The sequence below is a fragment of the Sinocyclocheilus grahami genome, unplaced genomic scaffold (assembly GCF_001515645.1).
Source record: "Sinocyclocheilus grahami isolate Dianchi unplaced genomic scaffold, SAMN03320097.WGS_v1.1 scaffold476.1, whole genome shotgun sequence".
NCBI lineage: Eukaryota > Metazoa > Chordata > Actinopteri > Cypriniformes > Cyprinidae > Sinocyclocheilus > Sinocyclocheilus grahami.
Window position 1 is genome coordinate 1,108,303 of NW_015505655.1, and position 16,886 is coordinate 1,125,188.

At 35.3% G+C, this 16,886-nt stretch overlaps 1 protein-coding gene across 1 annotated transcript in view; it reads right to left on the minus strand.

The window, feature by feature from the left end:
- Nucleotides 1-2,693: 2,693 nt before the first annotated feature.
- Nucleotides 2,694-16,886, minus strand: part of nfixb (nuclear factor I/Xb) — a 191,136-nt gene continuing 176,943 nt past the window's right edge. The window contains exons 13-15 of the mRNA XM_016235917.1: nt 14,762-14,940; nt 8,907-8,998; nt 2,694-3,470 (exon numbers count right to left, since the gene is read on the minus strand). Of these exons, the coding sequence (XP_016091403.1) occupies nt 8,927-8,998; nt 14,762-14,940 (251 nt within the window). The 3' untranslated portion in view covers nt 2,694-3,470; nt 8,907-8,926. The remainder of the gene's footprint in view (nt 3,471-8,906; nt 8,999-14,761; nt 14,941-16,886) is intronic.

Genomic DNA, 16,886 nt, shown 5'->3' on the forward strand with positions numbered 1-16,886 from the left:
ACCCCTCCGTTCAGAGAAAAGGGGCACAGGGGAGGGCGATGCTTATGCAACTATAGACTACTCCAGTGTCCAAAAGAGGCAGAAGACAAGATTACAGAGGAAGGAAAAGCAAGACAGAAAGTTTTTTTTTGTTGTCATTTTTATATTTTCTACAGTTTTCTAAATTATTCAACAATAAAAAGATGAACTAAGTCACACCGATTTCCTTTAGTACTATATATACTGCTTTGAAGAAGTTGCGGAAGGAGAAATACAGAAGTTTGAACGAGGGGATTTTTTTTTGTTTTGTTTTTTTTTTTCTTTTTTTTTGAGATGGGCACTCAGGATTACAAGATGGTGTCTGTGAACAAAAGGCACTTTTTAGGGACAACCTTTATGATGCTCTGAGTCTAACACTAGATCACAAAACAAATATTTAGAGTCATTTACATGGGGGGGCAGTAGAGGGCGCTGCAGGTTCAGAGGGGGAGGGGTTCAATTTCAACTCTCTTTCTGATCAGTCGCTGACTTTGTTTGGAAATTTGTTTGGGTGAATCTTATTACGAAAATGATCACATTTCATCCCAAAATCGAAAGAAAATTTTTAATTTTTTGCATGGACCATTAGTATGTTTTTGTATTGTAACATTTATTTTTGACAAAATAATTTTTTTTCTTATGATTTCTGAATGAAATATACAGAGCCCCACAAATGACATGGAACATTTTGTTCCCCCACGAATTAAGAATTTGTTTCTGTGACTTAAGTTTCGTTGTTTTCGAAAATCGTAGCCATGTTGTATAAATTTGTTCAATCATTTTCGTAAATTGTGGTCATGTTGTAATAATTTGCTCCCTTGTTTTCGTAAATCATAGCCACGTTGTATAAATTCGTTCCATCATTTTCGTAAATCGTGGCTACATTGTACAAAATATAATAGAAGGATTTTCACCTCTACGCTTTCCTGTACACCCTAACAATGAGACAAACACAGTTTCTACCCAAGGCATTGCACATGGCTCAATCAACACACTTTATTTTGCAATAACAAATACTTCCTGTCCAAACACAAAAGAAATCAAAAGCCGTGCATTTTTTTTTAATACTACGCTATCGATAACTGATTTCCACCAATTTTTTTATTTATTTTTTTGCACTAATTACCATTAAGTGCAGAACTGGGTTTTCGGGACTGGTATTTCTGAATGGATATCTGATTTATGATCATGTCATACTTCAAAAAATAACTAGACTGCCACTGAGCTTATTAGGCAAATAAGAAAAAAATGTATATATAAATATATATGGATATATCCTGTATATATAAAGATGTTTGTAACTAGTGAGCTGATGCTTGGTTTTTTTTTCTCATAAAAATGTCACGCTCCGCTATAGCTTATATGCAAGAAAATAACCTGAATTCATGTTTAACAAATTGCATAATGGGAATACAGAGGCACTTCCTTGATTAGAAAAGAAAAGACCATTGCCATCACGATTCTCGTGTTAATTTTCTACCAAAGCGATGACACGGCCGCCATCCGGCAACAATGCTTCCCTGCAGTGAGATACATGGTCAGGCAGTCCAGTTATTTTGTGAGGTTACCGATTACAGTTGCTTCAAAAACAAAACTTTATCAGCGGATGAAGATCTCCCTACTCTAATTCACTGTAAAGGCTTCCCTTTGTAGTCAATCTGTGGAGGAGAGTGCGTGTATGTGCAGACAGCCATGCCGAAACGTTACCAAATTTAGAGTAAAATGCTACTGAAGTGAATGGTGAAACGCAGCTTCTAATAACAGTGGTCCGAGCGGCCCACCTCCCTCTGAGCACGGCTATGATATGTCGCATATTCTTTTGCTCCGCAGCGAGGTCACATGCTCTTGGAACACAGACTTCTGGGAGTGTAAACGGGTACGTAAACAAAAGACAGAAGTGGGCGTGTCTCTAGGGCCGTCTTTATTAGTGCTAATGAATCAGGGACTTTTATTATGCCTCTAGTCATTTTAATATGATTCCACTTGAATGGGAATTTCACTATTAGCAGATTTCAAATCAGGTTCAAGATGGTCACATAATTCGCCAAGTTCACCAGCATATTTGGTGCTTTGTGCATTGCTACACTATTGACATTGGACCTTTTTTTGAAAAAAAAAAACAATTTAAAACATATTTTAGACATATGGCTTTAATTTAAAAAAGAATGGGAGTTTTAAATAAAAGATGCATTGCATTAACTGGGACTTTTTTTGTTGTTGCAAAACTTCACAGGCAAAATCTCATCATTTTAAAGAGATAATTCAACCAAAAATGAAAATGAGTTGACGGTAGCCATTGACTTCCATAGTATGGGAAAAATACTATGTAAGTCAATGGCTACCATCAACTGTTTGGTTACCCACATTTTTCAAAAAATCTTCTTTTGTGTTCAACAGAAGAAAGAAACTCGTACAGGTTTGGAACAACTTGAGGGTGTAAATGATGGCAGAATTTCATTTTTGGATGAACTAACCCTTTAATAAGAATCCATGCAATCAGGAATTTCACGTGAAATTAAGAAATTTGGTCACACAAACATTTTTATTTTTTTGCCCACAAAATTTCGTCAACGTGGACCGCACCTTAAGTGTGTACTGGTTGGCTTTATTCATCCTATAGAAGTACTAACTAAAATCTGGTGCTGTCTAGTTGGCACTAAGTGCCTGAAATGGACTTTTTGTTTTAATAAAAAATTCTGTTTGAGGCCTGAAAATGAGAACGGGTATCTGGGTAGCTTTAGTCTGCCAGTTAGTTTTTCTCCGCAATAAAATGTGCAAATAATGTCCGCCGTCAATTCCATTTTCAATAGTGCACATCGAACTAGTGTTCTTCGCATTACTGTAGTGCAATACTTCGTAGTTAGTTTAGTAATTGACCGCAAAAGGGAAAGAAAGACGTTTCTACTGCATGCTAATTAGCTAAAAATGCAAAACGTCCGGGGCTCTTATGATGTGAAATGACTTTTAGTGTCGCCTGTATGCTGAACATCAGCAAGTGTTTTGAAAACAAAAAAATTGAAGTTTAATTGGTCAAAATCTTGCGTTTTTGTTGTGTCTGAATCCTCACCACTCAAACTGTTGATAATCCCAGCCACTGTACACTACATCCTTGTTCCTAGTAAGATTTTCTGTCTGTGTTCATGGGGTTCTTCCTCCTCTATGTTGCCGTTGGTTTGGTGACGGTTCTTGCGAGATGCTGTAGGTGCGTGTCAGTCCCTCACCTCCTGCTGTGATCTGAAAGTCTTTATCGGAGGTGGAGGGGTGGGCTTGAAGGGCGTCTGACGGTTGGCAAACACAGGGTCGAACGTTTCCCAATCATATGCTGCTCACGTTTCTTAGGGCGCGTTCCGGGTCGGAGGGGATTTTCAAACAGGATTTAAAATTTTTTTTGTCATAAAACTTCCAAATTGTGTTGACAGGTTGCAGGCAGGACCTCGTCAAAGGAACCATGACTGTAAAAAACACACACAAAAGAATAAAGGCACTGTTAGTGTTAAATCTAAAAATACATCAGCTCAGTGAAAACATTATATTATTATAAAATAATCTGTGCAGGAAGAATTTGACTTATTTTAAATCCGATAAGTACTATCAAGACCAATATCGATTTTTAGTTTTTTCAATTTCTGAGGATAAAAACGGACAATTATAGGCATTTTACATTATACGTCTGCTACTCATCACTGTATTGTATAAAACATTGTGTTTTAAAAGCCTTAGTTTAAATGATAAATAAATATAACATAGGGCTAAACTAAAATGATCAAATATCACTCATTAACAACAATTACAGAACAAACTTTTAATTAATATTATTAATTAATTAAAATTCAAATAAACGTCACAAGCTTATTATAATTCGATCATTTGTTTCTATTTTATAATACATTTAATAAAATATAAATTTATTCAAATATAAAGTTATTAAATTACATGTATTATCATACAAACCTAGAACTGAATAATGTTTATAATTTGAATGCATTTAATAACATATAAATAAATAACCTTTAAATTTATTAAACTGATTGAGTCAAATGAATTGTCACAAAATTGTCATAATGTGTTTATAATTCTTATACATTTAATAAAATATAAATACATTTTTAACTTAAGTGAAATGTATTTTCACATAAAGCTAATTTTAAAAATTGTTTTGTATACATTTAATAAAATATAAATAACTCCTACATTTAAGTTATTAAATGTAATAAGTGAAATGTATTTTATTGCCACATAGACCTATATTTAATAATTTATGTTTATTTTTTACAATTTAATAAACTATAAATAAATAAAAAATTAGTTATTACATTTATTAAACTAAATTACGTGTATTTTATTGTCACATAAAGTGATTTTTACTTTTATGTAATAAATACATTGTAAATTGAAGTTATTGAATTTATTAAAGTGTTCCATTTTATTTGAAATTTATATTTGAACTTTATAATCTTAAAGTTAGTGTGCATGTTTCAGTATGTACTGATATTAGAAGCTTAAACATTTTCAATAGAATCAGTATTTTTATGTTATAATCAATACTCTTGATGCATTCATTCAAAAGTATGGAAACTTCAAGATGGATCTGGATCTGGATGTTGACTGTGAATGTGAAGAGATGCTGCTGTCAGTGATGTGAGCACTAGAGGTCAGGCTTGACTCTCACACGTCTGCCTGCTCTTCACTCTCAGAGCTGTTCAGTCTGACCTGCTTACCATATGAGTCTGACCTGAACTAAACCAGCAAACCTCCCTTCTGGGAATGTCATGTCAGCGAAGCTGTGACGCATCTCTACATACCATCACACTGACTTTATCAACATCAGAAGACACTCTGTTAATGCATCTCGGGAGTTCAGCTCATAAAGCTCAGATATCACACTGATAACGCCGATGGACAGAGAAATATTTACACAAACTTTATAGTGCATTCACGTCATGCTGGAATTAAACCGTGTTTCCCAATAAAACACATGTCTTTGTCAAACTGGTATTTTTTAATAGGAAAATCATTTAACTTTTGTGACGTCATAAAAACAACTAAAACGGCAGCAGATTTAACTGAGTTAGATATCCATCTCTACACATTCCACTGTTTATTATAAGTCAGTACAGCAGTCCAGCTCTGCTAAATAGCCTATAAAGCACACAGTAAGAGCAATATCACAACGCAGACCTTAGTTCACATATCAGAGACTAAATCTTTTAGAGGAAGGATGGTCTTCACTACTGTGCTTTATATTTTCATGGCTGTGTTCTTCTCTAAATATTTCGATTATAAAAATAAATAATGATGTAATAAGTATTCATAGTGATTTATAATAATATATTTAAAATAATATATGCACCTATAAATATCATAACATTTTATATAAAAATAATATCTGTAAAATAATGCATTCATATATTATATTTATTACATTTTTAATATATATTGCGCCAACATCTTTTACATTATATAACAATGTAAATTGAACACATTATATATAATGCATAATAATATATAAAATGATAACATTATAAATATAACTGTATAATTTTAATTATAATTCATTTTATAATTAAATTATAAGTTTATATATAAAATTATATATATATATATAATTATATATTTAAATAAATTGAATTTTAATATAAATTGTGCCCAAACATTTAAAATATAAAAAACTGAAATAAAAAAAATTATTGAAATAATAAAAAATAATGAAAATAAATGTATAATACATTTTATAATATGAAATATTCAAAAATTATATTATTTGTGCAGTATATGTAATATGTATATAGTAATGTATATGTATATAATAAATACATTCACAATTACTAGAATCATAATTACTTATATAATTTATATTATTTTACAATAATATCCCTAATGTAATTCATTTATATATAAACTCATATTTATAATATATAATAACAATATTTTATATTTACAATATATAACTATAAAATAACATCTACAATACACTTACATATATTTGATATCAATTCTATTTTTAATACAAATGTTAATATAATAATGTTCTCCAATCCGCTCGCATACCTTGCCTTGTGAGATAAATGTACTTGCACAAGAGCTCTTGTTAGGCTATTTATTGAAACTTATCACATATTGTGATTGTGATGCGGCGCTCAGGAGATGATAGCGAGAGCTGGGCTCTGCATTCAAATGAGAGCGGGATTGTTACTCCTGATTGGTTTTACAAAACTCTCGAGAAGTCAAATCCTGGAAACACTTTGGCTGAGAGGCTCTGTTAGGAGGGGCGGCGGGTAACTTTTGTTCTGGTTGACTCTTGCAGGTCACGCAAACACCACCACCCGCCCAACAGCCACTCGGGCCAAGTAACTCTTCCCCTGTAAGCTGTACTCCTCCCTCTCGCAATCCCATCTTCCCCCCGTAATCCTTGGCATTGACCAGCTCTGCCCCCCCACCCTCAAGTTCAAGTTCAACTGCCTGTGACATCATGTCTCGTTGCTGTGGGCAACCAGACAGATGGGACGTGACTTTTTAGTTTAGGGCCCGTGCTTCAACTTTGCCGGTCTTCTCCGTTCCTGTCTCACATATCCGCAGTTCTTTTCTCGTTTTTCTGACTGGGAACGACATGGAGCTGAGAGAACTTCCCCGCACGGACATACAGTGGCCCAAAAAGTGTTCCAACAGTTAAAAATGTTTGAATATCACTACATAAGATGCTGAGTCTGTATCTTCTGATCTTTTCTTTTCACCAACATCATTTTTACTTAGTGTTTTCTGACAAAACTGTTTTTTTTTTTTTTACAATTATTAATGCACTTTCTCGAAAGAAAAAAGAAAGGAAAAGAAAAGAAATGAATATGTGTCTGTATCTGTGTGTCTTGAATCCTGCAGGATCTTTTCTCCTCGATATCATCATTTTTGTGTCTTTTGATGAACCGTTTTTTTTTTTTTTTTTGGTGATTTTTACACTTATTAATGCACATTCTCATGTACAATTTCTTAAAATTAGAAATAAAACAAACAAAAATAAATACATAAATGTTTGAAGGTCGCTACATTAGATGACAAGTCTGTATCTGTCTCAAATGCCATCATTTTTGTTCAGTGTCTTCTAAAAAAAACAAAAAAACTAAAATAAAGTACAATAAAATTATTCGTAAAAGTATTCCAACACTTCAAGGCAAAAAATGTTTGAATGTCACTGCATTAGTAAAGTGTCTGTATTTGTGTGTCTTAAGCACTGCAGGATCTTTTCTATTCACCAATCTTTTTTTTTTTTTTACCAACTTCACTTTTGTCAAGACTGGTGTTTCAGTGATTTTCAGTAGCGTTCACACAGGCGTCCCAGTAGAGGAACCACAGGTGAAGAAAATCACATCGAATATGAACATCACACACTAACAATTCACAAGCACAGAGTGCCATAAAGCTTTTGTTGAGTTATCACTGAAAACCTAATAAAAGCTATTTCTGTGTAATGTGTTTGAAAAGTGCTCTTTTTTCTTCAATCCATATGTCACTTGCTTTGATATTTTGTTATAATAACGCAATAACATTTTAAAGTTCAACTAAAGTGTCCAAATATCTTTTGGGGACATATGAAAACTTGAGCGCAATATCACTGATACTCTCATGAAACATGTCTTTGAATTAAATCACACTGAATTACAATTAATAACACTCAATGGACATTTTCTTAACAAAACAAACAAACAAATAATTATTTTGCTATTCTCATTGCCTCTTGCTTTTATCAATGTATGTATTACACTGAATTAAAATTAAAATAAATAAATAAAATGATAATTTATTTGACTATTGTTTCATTTTACAGTTTGAATTACAATTATTAACACAATTTCTTAATGCACATTTTCCTAACAATAACAAATAAAACAATACTAATAAAATAAATACATTTTTTCACTGTTGTGTAGTAATTATAACAGTGAAAATGTACTTTCACTACTGTCTCATTGCCTCTTGCATTTATCTTATCTATGTTTGTATTACAATAAATTACAAATATGAATGCACTCTCAGTGCACACTTTCTTAACAATACCAAATTTTAAAAAAACTAATAAAATAAATATTTTACTGTTGTTGTGTAAAAACAATAACATTCTTTTACTACTGCCTCACCGCCTCTTGTATCTTATATCAGTGCTTGCATTACAATGAATTTCAACTAATGCATTTCTCAATGCACATTTTCTTAAAAATAAAATAATAAACAAACAAATAAGTTCAACTGCAAATAACGAATCTTCGCTAAACGTTTACTCATGATACCCACTGCTATTTTGCACACTCGTGCAGTTTATCTCTGCGAGGACCAAAAAAGTGCTTCCTCTGCCTTCCAAAATTTAGGGTGAACACAGTGGAAAATGTGCGAAATCAGACAAAGCGAAGTCACTGCCAAGGAGTCACGGCAGGAGAGAAGAAACAAAAACAGAAGTCATCAGCAGAGGATGATAGCGAGTCGAGAAACGAGTTCAAGAAGGTAGAAATGAGGAAAGGTTAAGCAGAAAGAGTGGAAAATAAATGGTCAAATCCAGAGAGGCCGACCAGCAGAGGGAGGAGGTGAGAGCGGGTGAGTTAGCGGCTTCAGATGGTCACCATGTGTTGAGGAGCAGGGAGCCGCCCCGGGGCGGGTGTGCTTTACACATTAATGACTAAAGTGTACTGGGTGATAGAGGAGCGCGGTGTGGTGGCCGCACATTCGCAATGCTCAAATCAACTACACCGCCCGATCACCTTGAGTTATCACAGGCTCGCTCCAGATGAGCCTGACACCACATCGCAGAGAGCATCATGGGAAATGGGGAAAGTCAGGAGGGGAGGAGCGATGCATGATTTTAAACACTCAAAAGGTTGTTTTGAATACGACAGAGTAAGAATCACCTGCGTCTGCTGGGGTATGTTCAGAAAGTTGTTGTCCCGTGATCCGATGCTGACAAACCTGTTGGGAGCTGTGGAGCCTGGCGTGGAGTATGCTGAGAGAGAGAGAGAAAATATAAATAAAAAAATGATTTTCATAAAAAAGCATGTTTTATTTAATTTTATTTAACAAAAAAAATCACCCTGTACAATATTAGCAAAATCATTTAGTCATTAAAATACATTTTAGTCAATTTGATCTATTTGAAAAGATCATTTGATTCTGCAAAGGCAAACCTTCAGCTATATTGTGCGAATTTCATGAAATATATAGTGGAAACTGAAACTTTTCTGTACTGAACTGACTTGTTGGCAAACAAAAGTAATGTAAGAATTTATCATCAAAGATACACTATGTTTGATTGTTATTGGTTCAAACGGGTGAAGATCAATAGATTAAAAAGGTGTTTGAAGTCTATCAAATTTAGGGCAGTTTTTGTTTGGTTTCAGATTTATTTTATGGACTCCATAGTGTAACTGTTCATCAAATATGGAATTCTAACATAAATCAGTATGTGTGTAAAAACATGGAAACACAAAGAGCCGTATTTGTTCTACGGTTTGCTGTTAGTTTTTCATCAGCAAGCATTCAAAAAGGCACAAAGAAATGAAAAGCTGCTTTGTTCATTAAATTCTATGTTAATTCATATAACTTCTTTATTAATATAGAATTGAATTACATAGAATACGTAAAATATTAATGCAACAATAAATGCAACCTGCGATTGCAGAACTAAATTCTACATCAGTGCAAAAAAAGTTCTATATTAATACAAAATTGAATTCTATATTATAAATATATAAACACTAATATATAAAGTCATGTGACCACAGAATTGAATTTTACTATAATGAAAATAAATTCTATATAACACAGAATTTAATTATATCAATTATATAAAATTAAACACCAACATATAAACTCCTGTGATTGCAGAATTCAATTCTACATGACAAATTCTATATTAATATAGAATTGATATATAAACAGTGATCACAGAACTGAATTCTACATTAATGCAAATAAACGAGTTTCTATAAACCTTTGATTGTGGTTTGCAACCATGAAACACCTATTGTGAACTATATTATCTGGCAGAATAAATCTGATCCTTACTTATTAATTATTTACTGACCGTTTGCATCTTTTTTCATATTGTTGTTATGGCCATTATATAAAAAATAATCAGCCACAAGAGGCCATGTGTATTTTTTAATGGCTAAGGGGGCTTCAGGACATTTGTTATGTATCTTTACCCCAAACAACCCCCATTAACCATGGTAAACTCATAATACATGACCTCTATATGCTTAATGCTGTAACAATAAACACTCTCTATTTATTTGTGAGCAGGTGAGTTAAGTGCGTTCTGGAGAATCAGCAGCAACATATAAACACATAAAAAGACACACACAAACAACATAAAAACTATTGAAACAATGAAAGAAAACACAATGAAAAGGAACAAAAACTAAAGTAAACATGAAAGAAAAGAGGAAAGGAAATGCAAGTGCTCCGTCCAGTGCCCCGTCTGTGGTGAGTAAACATTTTACAGTACGTCTGATTATCCACCCCGTTAGGCCACCTCCTTTCTGAACGACCCAAATTTGGTTCATGTACTAGACGAACTGACCTTTAGACCAGCACTGGAGCTCAACTATCACATTCCACAGGCCAAAGCTTACCAGCAATGTGAACGTAACCAAAACAAACTCAAATGAAACCAACGTAAAATTACAAAGCATGGGTTTCTGAATGTTGCATTCCGGAGTGTAAAGGTCCTTTCACATCAAGTCAGGGCTGCAACAGCACAAACCAACCTGGACCACATTACAAGTTCAAGACGGTCTAAACTGGTCTTTTCAGTTTGGTAGATACAGACTCTTCTGTCTTGTTTTGATTTTAGCGCCAGAACTGCCACAACAGCGAATTGTACAATAATAGCTGCATTTCGAAAACTGTTTGAACTAAAATGCATTTAAAAAGGTACTTTGGAGTCCACTTTAACTGCCCTAAATTTGCACCCTTCAACACAGAGCCCCCAAAAGGACTTGGTCATGGAAAAATATGAGATGGGAGGAAAAAAATAATTTAGCGTTTGCAAAACCTTTGCGTTCTCTTGCAAAGTTATTGTGTTTTTTGAGAAACTTTGCGTTCACTTGCAAATATATTCTCTGCATTCCCCCCCAAGACATTTTGCATTCGCTTGCAAAACTTTTGTGCTGCCCCGAGAAATTTTGAGTTCACTTGCGAAACTTGCGTTCTCTTGCAAAAGTATTGCTTTCCCCCCAAAAAAATTAAGTTAGCTTGCAAAATTTTGAGTTTGCTTGCAAAACTTGACACAAACAGGGTGAGGAGTACGGACACACCCGACACCCCACAAATGAAAAAAACAACGCAGGCTTGCTCCGAAAAAAAAAAAGGAATGGGGGGTGGCTGGTAGTGGAGAGTGTTGAGAGGGAAACAACCAAAAGGATGGTGAATGTCAGTTTGCTTTTGTTTATGAGGGGGTGTGTTTGTTTGTGCATCTTTGTGTGTTGACTTCACCACAGGCACAGACAGGAGCAGTGGAGGAGCAGGAAAAAACAAAATGAAGGACTTTAGGCAGAAGGTGAAGAAGAAGAAGAAAAAGAAGAAGAAGAAATGGACGCATGAATGGTGAGGTGAGTTTTGGTCCATGGAATGATATCAAATCAAAACCAGGGCGCAAAAAACTAAGCCACGTTCACGAGGCTGAAAAATGGCACAAGCAGAACTGAGGAGGGGATGCGCACTACACTGAAACGCACAGAGGTCGTCAGCTGTTACGCAGATGGGTTTTATCGTGGAAGGGGACAGAGAAGGAGAGATTAAGATCGTCTAGACAAGCACAAGATACATAACAGTGACCGATCAGTCGGCCTCAAAGACAAGGAACACACACATTTGTTTGCTTTGGAAAACACAGTTTGAGGTTACTGTAGTCAAGTTATCACACAAGGAGCTTGTTTCATGTTTAAAGAAGTACTAACAGAAATAAAACAGTTGATAATGTTAGATTCCCATTGAACAAAAAATACTAATTTTATGAATCATTAAATAATCCAATTTTAAAATCCAAAAATGCTGATTTTTTGGGGGTTATTTGGGTTAAGGCATGTAGTAATTTTAGATCAAATAAATGTGAATTAAATGTTATGAAATTTATGTTAAATATGACATAACCTCACTTACATATATATATGATTTATATAAAGTTAATTAGAATGACCACAGAGTAGCCCAAGCCCTAAAAGTTAACATTATTTAAAGGGGTCATGAATTGAGAAATCAACTTTTACTTGAGGTTTTGATATATAAGAGGTCATCGTATTAAAAGAATATCCTGTAAGTTTCAGAACTGAAAACGTCCTTGTTACTGAAATAAATGCTTTTATTAACACCAGGCCCAGCGAACGCCAGATCCTGGAATGTACCTATGAATGACGTAATAGATAGGTTTAGCACCGCCTCCAAAGAAGAATATCAATGCCTAATTCTGTAGCCCCGCCCACTGATTCACACATGACATAGCAGGGAAATAACATAAGTGCCACTTAACCGGATCGAGCAAAAATATGCTTGGTTGTGGAAGAACGCAGTCGTCGCATAACCTTCCTTCGGATTCAGATATTAGGAATGCGTGGTTGAACTTTATTTTTAATGAAGTTTCAGCTCACGTGAGTAAAACATTGAGCGTTTGTTCGCTTCATTTCACCACGGATTCCTTTGTAAACAAGACACAGGTCGACACTGGATTTGCAGAGAGACTCTATATTGGATCCGACAGGAATGGCGCAGCTCACTTATGTGAGTAAAATATGTGTCACTATTGCTTTGTTTGAGATTGCTCGATATGTCCTGATTATGTGTACGTGCATGTCTAACCAAAGTCACAGAAGGCTCTGACTATGAAGGACGTAGCTTGTCAAACAGACACACAGAAAATTAGTTTACTATGCAAAACTGCTATCCAATCATAGCAGTGGGCGCTTACTTCCAAGACTTCAACGCGGCACGCCTATAAAAACCCAGCGTTTCCTGAGCTGGCCTCAAAACCAGGGTAGAAAATAGCCTATTACTTACTGATTTTGATGTTTTTGAATGTAAAAACCACGCGAACGCCATAAGCGGACCTCAGACAACAGTATAAAATAATAAAATAAAGCCAGTTCGTGACCCCTTTAACATGTTTTTGGATGCTCGCTAACAGCAAAACTTCAATCTTAGCTTTGTTAAATGCAACAGTTGTCTTCACAATGTTAAGCTCAAGTTTAAGTTTCTTCAAATGCTTGATAATATTAGCGTCCTTGTTACTGAAATAAATGCTTTTATTAACACCAGGCCCAGCGAACGCCAGATCCTGGAATGTACCTATGAATGACGTAATAGATAGGTTTAGCACCGCCTCCAAAGAAGAATATCAATGCCTAATTCTGTAGCCCCGCCCACTGATTCACACATGACATAGCAGGGAAATAACATAAGTGCCACTTAACCGGATCGAGCAAAAATATGCTTGGTTGTGGAAGAACGCAGTCGTCGCATAACCTTCCTTCGGATTCAGATATTAGGAATGCGTGGTTGAACTTTATTTTTAATGAAGTTTCAGCTCACGTGAGTAAAACATTGAGCGTTTGTTCGCTTCATTTCACCACGGATTCCTTTGTAAACAAGACACAGGTCGACGCTGGATTTGCAGAGAGACTCTATATTGATCCGACAGGAATGGCGCAGCTCACTTATGTGAGTAAAATATGTGTCACTATTGCTTTGTTTGAGATTGCTCGATATGTCCTGATTATGTGTACGTGCATGTCTAACCAAAGTCACAGAAGGCTCTGACTATGAAGGACGTAGCTTGTCAAACAGACACACAGAAAATTAGTTTACTATGCAAAACTGCTATCCAATCATAGCAGTGGGCGCTTACTTCCAAGACTTCAACGCGGCACGCCTATAAAAACCCAGCGTTTCCTGAGCTGGCCTCAAAACCAGGGTAGAAAATAGCCTATTACTTACTGATTTTGATGTTTTTGAATGTAAAAACCACGCGAACGCCATAAGCGGACCTCAGACAACAGTATAAAATAATAAAATAAAGCCAGTTCGTGACCCCTTTAACATGTTTTTGGATGCTCGCTAACAGCAAAACTTCAATCTTAGCTTTGTTAAATGCAACAGTTGTCTTCACAATGTTAAGCTCAAGTTTAAGTTTCTTCAAATGCTTGATAATATTAGTTTTACAGAGAAAAAAATACATAAAATATAAATTAATTTCATACTTGAGGCATGAGTTTTTGGTTCACTGGGGCAAATGTGTTTGCTAAATATGACATCTAAGTTTTGTTTCATCAACATTTGGTTTTAAAGGATGGATAAAATTTAATTTTCATAATTTATTTTCTTAAAACAATGGCTATGTTACAATGGCATACTGTACAGTATATACTCTGTATTTTCCAACCATTTAACAAATAGAATGTGAAACAGTATGCAGTAAGCAACGATAAATGTTTATACAGTACAATGTGACAATGGCTACATTCTAAATGGAATACTAGTGTAAAGCTTCCTAAAGGATGAACATTGCATTGTGGGATACAGATTTCCATGCAGTGTTCTCTGTTGCATAGGATGCCATTCCCAGTATTCACTATAAACCAGCCAGAGAACCTCTGGATAAAACATCAAACATTTTTTGCAATATGTACAGCAAAGCAAATTACATGTACAGAAGCAATTAACTGACCCCAAAGTGTCCGATCATCACTTCCCGTATGAGGTCACTTCCTCTTACCTGACCACTAGTCTGTCCCGATCCGTCGGCGCACACGAACTGCACAAACTCCTTGAGCGGGTCCTGTCCCGGGTGGTGGTGGTATCGGATGGTGGGATGGGTGAAGTATGGGCTGGACTGCTGTATGATAGAGGATGAGGGGAAGTGCAGGGAGGAAGCTGAGGCACGGGGACTTCCTGCTGACAGACACACATACAGAGAGAGAGAGGTCAGTGATGCATATTGTGCCAGTATAAGTGCTAGTAGTATATCAGTAATGAGCGAGACTGACACACAAGGATACAATAAATGACATGAGATGGAAGTGATGGAAATCAATTCAGGAAAACTATGTGTGTGTGTGTGTGTGTGTGTGTGTCTGTTTACAAAAATTAGGGACAAAGCTGTTCCCAGGACAGAGCTAAACCTGACGAAACTTCCCTTGACAGATCCTACGGGACATCTTCATAGATAAAAATGATTCATAAATATATTGATCCAAAAATGCTAAAAGTTTTCTTTTAGTGGTTAGGATTTTGGTTAAGCTTTTACTATGAAGTAATTATTGTTAGTGTAATATAAAAACAATAAATGTGCAATAAATGTGAGTAAATGTGTTCATCAGTTCACAAAGTATTACAAAAAGAATATTCATAATAAAATAAAAACATATGAATTTATTAATTTATATATAAAATATATAAATTCATAAATGCATAAAATATAGATTTATGTACAACATTTAAAATATATATTACATATTTATCTCTTTCTGTGTTCTATTTCATTCTCACTCTTTTAATTTCTCATAAACTCAAAATTATGCAGACAGACACAAACATGCTCTCCAAGTCAAAAAGCCTCTTAATTGCCATTTCATCATGTGTGATGTAACAATTTTTAATACAAAATTTCAAGAGAGCCCCAAAACTCTTAATATGGACGACTATACCAACTAGGTATTGACCATAAACGAGCAAGAGATTGCTTCAACTTGAACATCGGTTACAGATTTTATATCTTAGACGACAGCTTAGACGTTACTTGAACTGCAGGAAATGGTATGAAAACACAAATAAACAAATAAAACATTATCTAAAGCATGTGCAATTGGGAAAAAAATGCAATATTGACAGATTTTTGTATCAGCACAACTCTAATGTGAACAAACTGCAGTAGTCATGACGTGCTCTCATTTGCATGAAGAATAACATTACACTCATCTCCCGACCAGCGAGTGGAGGGGTGAGGGGTCTTGTCTCCTCCAGCCAAGCAGGGCCCCCAGCTTCCCGGGACAGTCTGCCAACTTCCAGAGCCTCCCTGTAACCCAGACGCGGGCGCTGCGCTCCCAGCCAAAGCACTGCTTTTCACCCTCTTTGCCACGCAGACTGCTATTCCCTCCTCTTCCTCCGTTTCTTTCGCGCTTTCATCATCCACCCTTTAATCCCATTAGGGAATGGGATGGAGCCAAGGCTTCAAGGAGGAGGCAAATGGCACTGCAAACTACTGCCACCAAAGACCCGCTCCCACCAGGAGTGACTCCACAACAACAGCTCTAAACACAACCACGCTACACACAACAACACATGCCCACACAACTAGAGTGCATTGCATAATATCACCAGCAATTCATCTGAACGTATGACGCTATCTATCTATCTATCTATCTATCTATCTATCTATCTATCTATCTATCTATCTATCTATCTATCTATCTATCTATCTATCTATCTATCTATCTATCTATCTATCTATCTATCTATCTATCTATCTATCTATCTATCTATCTATCTATCTGTCTGTCTGTCTGTCTGTCTATCTATCTATCTATCCATCCATCCATCCATCCATCCGTCCATCCATCTATCTACAGTGGTGTGAAAAAGTGTTGGCCCCTTTCCTGGTTTAATTTTTTTTTTGCATATTTGTCACAATTAAAAGATTCAGATCATCAAACAAATTTTAATATTACACAAAGATAATGCAAGTAAATACAAAATGCAGTTTTTAAATTATGATTTCTTTTATTAAGGGAAAAAAGCTGTCCAAACCTGCCTGGCCCTACGTGAAAAAGTAATTGCCCCCTAAATCTAATAACTGGTTGTGCCACGCTTTGCAGCAACAACTGCAATCAAGTGTTTGCGAT